The sequence below is a fragment of the Alexandromys fortis genome, unplaced genomic scaffold (assembly GCF_014885135.2).
Source record: "Alexandromys fortis isolate MF-2015 unplaced genomic scaffold, M_Fortis_MF-2015_v1.1 scaffold_4, whole genome shotgun sequence".
Taxonomy (NCBI): domain Eukaryota; kingdom Metazoa; phylum Chordata; class Mammalia; order Rodentia; family Cricetidae; genus Alexandromys; species Alexandromys fortis.
Genome location: NW_026067944.1, coordinates 21,211,422 through 21,220,869, shown reverse-complemented (window position 1 = coordinate 21,220,869; position 9,448 = coordinate 21,211,422). Strand labels below are relative to the sequence as shown.

The window sequence follows — 9,448 nt, the reverse complement described above, 5'->3', positions numbered from 1 at the left end:
ACAAAGCCAGTACGTGCAGTAGGATCAAAAACCCATTGCCATTGTTCTTGAGTTCCCAGTAGTCCTCATTGTCTGCTATGTTCAGCGAGTCTGGTTTTATCCCAGGCCAGCTGGCCTTGGTGAGTTCCCAATAGAACATCCCCATTGTCTCAGTGTATGGGTGCACCCCTTGCGGTCCTGAGTTCCTTGCTCATGCTCTTTCTCCTTCTGCTCCTGATTTTGACTACAGAAAGACATTTGATTCTGGAGACTGCTAAGCTAAGCCAAAACATACATTTTAAAAGTATCTTGAATTCAAAATATGGGTCTAAGGATATGTGGCTTTCAGAAAGTGGTGCTTCTTTTATTTCCACAGAGGATGAGAACCTGTGGAATCCTTCCAGGTGAATATGGTTTGATGGACCAAGATCCCCTAAAAGGTTGCCTTGAACATGACTCAAAAATCTTACTTCACCCAACAAACAGTAGGAAGTAGTTTGGAAAGAACTACACCCAAATTCCCAAATATTGTTTATAAATATTTGTTTACATTTAAAGAGGAATATGATATAGAAATGAATAATTTGTGTTCATATGGATCTTGGTCTATTGATGTATATTTCTGCTGTTGATTAAGGTATTGCGATTGTGAAGCTCATTTAAAAATGAATGTACAAGGGCTGGAGAGATGGCTCAGCGGTTAAGAGCATTGCCTGCTCTTCCAAAGTTCCTGAGTTCAATTCCCAGCAACCACATGGTGGCTCACAACCATCTGTAATGAGGTCTGGTGCCCTCTTCTGGCCTTCAGGAAAACAGACAGAATATTGTATACATAATAAATAATAAATATTTTTAAAAAATGAATGTACAATTAAGAAATATAAGTTAATAGATAATAATCTATAATAGTCAAGTTTTTAGTCATTTTAATTAGATTTTCTAGATATACAGAGATATATTTTAGTAAGATAGGTATTCTTCAAATATTTCAGAGACCTTCAGAATACAGCACTTAAAATGTTTAAAGAATTTAGGATCTTTCATGACATGAGACATATCTGCTCCTGGCATCACCAATTACTTCAAAAGGAAGATGATTCCCCTCTGTATGCTATGAATATCATTGGTTAATAAAGAATTGTCTTGGACCTGTGCAGAACAGAATAGAGTTATGTAGCGAAAACTAAACTGAATGCTGGGTGAAGGAAGGTAGAGAAAAGAAATGTCATGGAGCTCCCACCAGAGACAGACATGCTGAAACTTTGCTGGTAGGGCATGACCTTGTGGTGATGCACAGATTAATGGAGATGGATAAAATTAACATGTAAAAGTTAGCAAATAAGATGTTAGAGCTAATGGGCCCAGCAGTGATTTAAATAATGTGGTTTCTGTGTAATTATTTTGGGAGTCTGAGTGATCAGGAAATGAACAATTGGCCTCCATACAACAGTAAAATATTGAAGTAATTCTTTAGGATAAGCTAGATCATAGGAATTAGTAGGTTAGGCCTGCACAGTATTAGGCTGCTAAGAAGTCTAAGTTACCAGAAGTTTCCAAAGACCTTCCCCATATTAATTCAAGCAAAAGTAAAACTTGGCAGATTATGTATTCTAGTTACATACATACATACTGACCTCTTAATGTTCAATTTCTCATTCAGGAAAAGAGCCAACTAGGTTAGCAAACACAGCCGAAGTACAAAGCAACTACTTTTGTTACCAATGTATGATTCTGGTTATAACAACTTCACATTCGTGAATACAGTGACTTTTGTCCAAAAGATAATAAATGCCATTATCAGATCTAAACATTTCTTTTTAATGCTTTTATCACTGAATCTTTGACTTGCTTATTTCTTAGACTATAGATAACTGGATTTAACACAGGAATGATAACTGTTTAAAACAGAGAGTCCATCATTTCTTGATCATCTGCTTTTGGAGATGCAGGGCGCACATACATGAAGAGAAGAGGGCCATAATATAAAGACACAGATAAGAGATGGGCTCCACAGGTGGAGAAGGCTTTCTTTATCCCCTTCAAAGACTTGCTTTGTAAGATTGTAAAGATAATACATGTGTAAGAAACTAGAACAGTCACCATGGTGACTACCTGAATGGAACCAGCCAAGATAAATACCAACAGGAAGTTAATTGAAGGATCAGAACAGGAAATCTTCAACAATGGCATAATATCACAATAAAAGTGATGTATTATGTTGGATTTACAGAAATTTAACCTCAATAAAAATATCTCATGAATTAAGGCATGAAGAAAGCCACCTACAAAGGACAAAATGATTAGCCAGGAACACAATCTATTGGTCATGGTCACTGGATAAAGCAGAGGTTTGCAGATAGCTACATAACGATCATAGGCCATCGCAGTCAAGAGAAAGCATTCTGTGGTTGCGCTGACTGCAAAAGAAAAGAACTGTGTCAGGCATTCGGTGAGAGAGATCTTCATGTTGTGAAATAACAAAGTGATCAGTATTTTGGGTGACACAGTAGATGATACCCAAGTATCCACAAAAGCTAAACTACTGAGGAATAGTTACATGGGTATGTGAAGGTGAGAGTCTTTCCAGATGAGAGTGATCAAGCCAAAGTTTCCTGTAATGGTAATGAGATACATTACCAAGAAAACAAAGAAGAATGGGACTTCCCACTGAGCTTGGAGTGGCAATCCTACAAGGACAAAGTCTGTCAGTACTGTTGCATTCTCCCTTTCCATGACCTCACTGGATGTCCTCTGAAAGGAAAGTGAGTGAACATAAAGAAATTCCATAAGTGTCAGAAGAAAAGGGCCAGAGGCTATACATGAAGATGTTTTGTAAACATGCAATTCATTTGGCGATGCGAAGAGTTAACTGTGAGCTAAAATCAAATTTTAGTTTTCTGCATAACTTGTGTACTGAATCAAAAATTGGATTTTAATTTTTATTTACAATCCTTGTGTTGTTCATAAATGTAATTCCACTTGCCAATTACTCTTCATATTTTGATTTTCCCCTCATTTTGATTATTACTGGTATTAGAACTAAATTACTGAAACTATTATATTATTTTTGGAAACATTAAGTCCAGTTAGGCTGCCAATAAAAGAAAATATTCTACAAACCTCACAGACTGGTTTATGAGTTGTGTTGTCTACACACAACTCGGAAGAAAAATTAAAAATAAAGTAATTTTTCAACCTACTGTAAAACTTAAGAGATTTCAGAATATCCAGTTTGCTATTTACCTGGATTTTTACATGGATTTACAGATTAATCTGTGTCACTTCCAAGCTAATATGAGTCACTGCATCCTGCTTATCTTCAAAATTTTCTTCAACTAGTTATACCGCCTGTTGTGTTTTGTGTTCTTTTTATTAATTCATTTACCTGTTTATTTATGTTGATACAGGATTTCACCATGTTGCCCTGACTGGCCTTAAACACATAAAGATTCGTAAACCTTTGTCTCCCTTCTTAGTGCTGGGATTAAACACATGTGCTATGCCTAGTCCTCTTTTCCTTGATAGTTAAAAAGAATGTGTTCTTCCAATCTACAAATCTAATGTACCTAATTAAAACTGCCTTTACATCTTTCTAAAATATACACTCATTTTCTTAGTTTATGAACATTACTTGAAAATACTTTCATCTCCAACACTTCTTTTGGAAGAATAATGTCAAGTCAATTGTAAAAGCTGAAACTGGCTGTATAAATAACCAACAATTTGAATTTGAATTTGTAGGCTTAGTTCTATGAAAGTTCAAGTCACAAAGAAATTTAGGTTTCTAAAATACTTTTATGTATACATAATTTCTAAAGTTATAGATGGGAAAAGAACAGTTGAGATACATTTTCTGTATGGCATCTTGTGTATCTGTAATATACAATGCAATTGTTACAAGAAGTGGGTGAAAAAACCAAGAGCTTATATTTTACTGTCACATCAAATATTTGTTAAAATATAATTAATTAAAGAGTATGATCTTTGTATCATAAACAATTAGGATATTTCACATGAGAATCATTGTATGTGCATTCTTAAAATGAATTACATGTTTCCATAATTTATCTTATAAGGTTATTATAGTTAGGTTCAAAGGTAATAAATGGCAATTAAAGAACAACTATGGCTGGAATGTAAAATGAATAAAAAGGACAAATTAATCATTTAGAGACCTATTTTGCTTTCTCTGACTTTAGTCATAAAAATAAAATTTATTATTCTAATAGATTTCTATATTTACTTTTCTCTTTGAACAATTTATAAATGTGGTCTTAAGTTATTATGTATTAAACAAAATTTTAACTTTTTAAAAAAGATTTATTTATTTAATATACACTGTTCTGTATGTATGTATGAGTCTTCCAGAGGTCCTGAGTTTAATTCCCAGCAACCACATGGTATCTCACAACCTTCTGTAATGAAAATTTTAACTTTTTAATAAATAGTATAATTATTATACACATTATCTCTTTCTTACCTATATCCTAAAAAGAATCAAGGAGACGTTTAAGAGCCCTAGGATTCATAAAGTAGGAAAGTCCAGTTTTAACACAGAAGTGAGAAAAGTATGGGCAGCGGCGCTTGCATGCTGATTCACTTAGAAGCTGCATTTCTCAAGCTAAGGAGAAGTTTCATGTATAAGTACACCTTCAAAACAGAACCACAACAATTGCACAACTATGTGCTTTTACCAAAAGACAAAGGCATGATGAAATTGATTCCCCAAGAGACTTTATTGGGAAATCCCTTTAGGAAAGTGACTGCTCTCTTAGGCATTGTAGAGTTGGACCATCCACCGAAAAGCTCCAACAGTTCCACCGGGTTTTGCAGCCTTTGAAATCATAAACTTGACATGAATGCACATCATTGAGTTGTTAGAATGTATATTATATTGCAATTTATTTTTTTGTTTTCTGCCTCAGGGTAGAATTTAGAAGACTTGACAAGTTTTTACATTTTCAACCTCAAGTAGGAAATGTTTAGTTAGACAAATCTTCATTCACATATAATATGTGTTCTTTCTACTTTGACTTGTATAACTCTGAGCTAGTCTAAGCATGGTTTTAGTAAGTCCAAAGATCTAGATGCCCTTCTGGAGTCAACCTAAGATGGAGCTGGTAGAGAATGCTAGCTCAGGTCAGCTAACTCTGCCAGTTCAAGCTTAAATCTAATGGGAAATTACACTAATGAATGTCAAGGGGAAGGAGAAGGGCAAGAAAAAAGACAAAGTACCTCGATGGGTAGTGACTAGAACTCTGCCTCCCAAACATGAATAGCACCAAGCTTCTAAAATAGCCTATTAAAAACATGTAAAATCTGCTTCAGTAGTAGGGTTGGGCTCAGAAGCCTCCCTTTGTGATGTGGTGATCCTGTGGACATTGGCCAAGCATTATAAAGCATAAAGCCTTGAACTTTGATTAAAGCAGGTGCAAATGCACATGTAAACCAGTTGCATTTTCTTGAAAGAGGGAAGTGGGCAGCTGCACAAGAGTTTCAGGGTAGGTCAGTAACTGTGTAGCTCTAGCATAGAGGAAGGTTTGACAAAATTTTACATGATACTAAAAGAGTACAGAATTTCCCTTGAGTATTAGCAGAATTTTCCATAAACATTCAATGAAAACAAACAGTTCAGTTTACTTATTGCTGCATTTATTTACATTTGAAATTTGCATAGTGGTCTGAAACTCCTGACAGTAAAATATTTTTGTTTATTTGATACGTCTATCATTTTGAAGAAAGTAAAAAGCCAAAAGGTGATTCCTTTTTTTTTGAAGACTGACTTTTTTGATCGTCAAATCAAGGCCATTTCCTTTATATTGCACCACTTTTGTTTAACTAAATCCATCCAAACTGAACTCTTCCATTGTATCCTTTAGCTTTCTGACTGATACAGTTATAGGTACTGCCTATGAACATTCAGTGACCTACTCAAGAACATATATGGTATAATTAACAAAAGACTCTGTATGAAACCCAGGATTGCATATGATGTATATGGGGAAATTTGAAGGGAGAAGTTGGGGGTAGATATGATCATATGGTATTGTATTCTAGTATAAAATTCTTGAGAATAATGAAAAAATAAAAATATACAAAATTATTAAAATAAATAGATATATAGATATAAAACAAACAGTAGCAAAACCAGGTAAAATAATCCTCCCTCTAAAAAGAGGCCTTTCAAGAAGACATCATAAACAAAGAAAAGATAAGCATCTCTCCTCATGGGCAGATACAGGGTAATTTAAGAGAATATTAAAAGTTTGGTCTTGCATTTAACTGCCTTTTTCTTTATTATTCTGATTTATTTTCTATTGATTTTTCTATGATATGTGGAATTTCTTTAAGCACTAAAAGTCAAAGAAATAACTTAGGTAAAAAGTTTGAAGAGCTGGTAGATTTCCTATTTTTTTGTTTGTTTTTCTTTTTTTTTCTTTTCTTTGTCATTTTATTTTAATGTTTATTGTCAGGGTAATGATTCTCAGATTAGCAGAGCAGGAAGTTGGAGCAGAACTGATTGGAATCAAAATTGAGAGTCGTTTAGAGGTTCTTTATGAGAACAATGATTATTATGAGTCTCAAAATACCTTCCTGATGAGATTTAATTGTGCATATTTATCAAGAAAGATATCAGATTTTATAAATGCCAGGTGAACATTTGTACCTTCCCAGAAGAAGTAAAGTCAAAGGGACATTTTGGTATAGTAATCTACATATTCCACCTGATATAAAACCTTTTATTATTCGGTGACACTTTGAAGCGGTTGGTGGACTGGGGTTCAGCTCAGAAGGTGCAGTGCTTGCTGCTCAAACACAAGGACCCAAGTTTGATCCCCAGCAACCATGTGGAAGCTGAGCTTGGTACTACGTCCATATACTCCAGTCCTGGGAAGACAGAGGAGGATTGATCCCTCGAGTATCCTGGCCAGCACTCCTAACACAGTCAGCAAACTACAGGTTCTTTTTTTTTTTTCATATGCCTAAACATGAAAATAGAAAATAGAAGCTAAACACACAACGGATAAATACAGTTAAATAGTTCAACCTAGATGGCCCTGTCTGCTGTTGCACATATCCCACTAAGTCATCCGGAAAGAACCAGTATTGCTTTTAATAACTACTGAATTAGCAAAGCCACATGGAAGAACACATACACCAGTGGAATTTTTTTTCTACTTTATTTAACACGACATAAAAACTTAATGAGATTCTTTAACATTTTCAGATTAGAAATACTAACATTTCAAGGATTTTATTGGATATGTTGCCTTATCATTGTTAACACACTTGAAAATTGATTTAACCAGAGTACAAAAGAAATGTAATAATTATAATTGTAAAAATCTTTGAACACTTTCCAAAACAAAAATATACAAAAATGGAAACACCTGTGGTGGTTTATAGTGAATATGAATAAGAGACTCTTGAGACCTAAACTTGCCTCTCTAATCTTTTTTTCAGTGAATCCATGACTTGCTTGTTTCTCAGGCTGTAGATAATTGGGTTTAGCACAGGAATTATGACAGTGTAAAACAGAGAGTCCATCATACCTTGATCATCTCTTTGTTGAGATGCAGGGAGCACATACATGAAAAGAAGAGGGCCATAGTATAAAGACACAGATAAAAGATGGGCTCCACAGGTAGAAAAAGCCTTCCTTAGGCCTTGGACAGACTTCCTCTTTAAAATTGAAAACAGAACCAGTGTATATGAAACCAGTACAGTCATAATGGTGAATACCTGTATTGAACCAGACAAAATAAATACTAATAGAAGATTAAGAGTAGGATCAGTACAGGAAATATTATACAAAGGCATAATATCACAATAAAAGTGATGTATTATATTAGAATTACAGAAGGTTAACCTGAATAAAAATAATACGTGAAACAAAGAATGAAGAAAGCCACCTACAAATACTGAAACTAACATTCGGATGCATAGTCTATTGGTCATAATCACTGGATAAAGCAATGGTTTGCATATGGCTACATAGCGGTCATAGGCCATTGTACCTAAAAGAAAGCATTCTGTGGTTCCACCAAATGCAAAGGCAAAAAATTGTATCATGCATTCAGAAAGTGATATTATCTTAGTCTTGGATAACAGGTCAACCAACATATTAGGAGTCACTGTGGATGATATCCAAGCATCTACAAAAGCTAAACTCCCTAGGAAAAAGTACATAGGGATATGGAGGTGGGGGTCACTCCAGATGAGAGCAATCAGACCTAGGTTCCCCACAACTGTGATGAGATATATCACCAAGAAAAGCAGAAACAGGGGCACCTTCAGTTCTGGATGATCAGTGAGTCCTGTGAGAACAAACTCGGTCAGCAGTGTTGCATTCTCTTTTTCCATATGTTGTTCACTGGACATTACCTGAAATGAAATAAAACAAGTATAATCGAACACTCACTAATATTTTAAGGTCATTATGGTGAAAGGAATTCATAAGAAGTCAAATCTTTACCATATGTATTTTAATTTCTCAGATCTTCTAAAACTAGTGCTACAGGAGGTTGTGAGCCACCATATGCATACTAGGAACTCAACCTGGGACCTCTCTGCAAAAGCAACAAATACTTGTTACTGCCGAATCATCTGTCTAGACACAGTTCCTCCATTTTTTCTTTTAGCATCAACTTCCTTTCAATAAACTCATCTCCTATGTTAAATCAAAGACCTACATGTCCAAAAGGAGAGAGAAAAAAGACACAAGGAAATCATATTAAGCAGAGTGATCAAAGGAGCAGGGTTGAACCAGGAGACTGGGTGTTGTGAACACTAGAAAAAGAAAGACATTAAGAATAGCACAGAAATACAGTGCTAACTGGAAAAACAAATGCTTGAGGGAGAGAGAGAGAAAGTAATGCTGAGAAGGGAAATACAGAGAGTGTTAGTGGCTTCAGCAAGAACAGTTTCCTTTATTGAATAGAATTGAAATCATGGAGTAGCGAGATGTTAATGTGAAGGAGAAGCATGGGAATCAAGAACACGAATGATACAGTACCCTTCATTAATCACAGAGGACAGCTGACATTTGTCTGTTTCATGGATCCGTATAACTTGTTTCTTCTGTAAAATACTTTAAGAAAGTTCTCCAAAGTAAGAGTGGGCAACTGAGAAGAAATGGAGATAATCGGAGAAGAAAAGAGAGATGAGAGATAAACAAAAAGAAACAAACAAACAAAAACTAAACTTACACGGAGGTAAAGAAAAGAAAAGGTCATAAAAATAGGCAAAAATCCAAGTCATAAGTTGATAAGTATAGTAAAGGCAAGCCAAGGAGACAAGAGGGAGCATGAGAGATACCCAAAACAAAATACTGAGAAATGCTCAGAGGTCTTGGGGGAACATTCATTCTAACCTTTGTGTTATTAATAGGTGTATTATCAGAATAACTTCACTTTGATTAAGAATTAAGTTTATTTTATTATGGAATCTGTATATTATTAAGAGGAAG

At 34.9% G+C, this 9,448-nt stretch overlaps 1 protein-coding gene and 1 pseudogene across 1 annotated transcript; both read right to left on the bottom strand.

The window, feature by feature from the left end:
- Positions 1-1,782: 1,782 nt before the first annotated feature.
- On the bottom strand, positions 1,783-2,718 carry LOC126505784 (olfactory receptor 5H8-like; annotated as a pseudogene).
- Positions 2,719-7,413: 4,695 nt separating this feature from the next.
- Positions 7,414-8,343, bottom strand: LOC126505732 (olfactory receptor 186). Its single transcript, XM_050148962.1, has one exon. The coding sequence runs from the start codon at positions 8,341-8,343 to the stop codon at positions 7,414-7,416; it is 930 nt and encodes a 309-aa protein (XP_050004919.1).
- Between the last annotated feature and the right edge of the window lie 1,105 nt (positions 8,344-9,448).

Excerpts from the sequence above, each read along its gene's own strand:
- LOC126505732 (XM_050148962.1), bottom strand. The coding sequence starts at position 8,343 with ATGGAAAAAGAGAATGCAACACTGCTGACCGAGTTTGTTCTCACAGGA.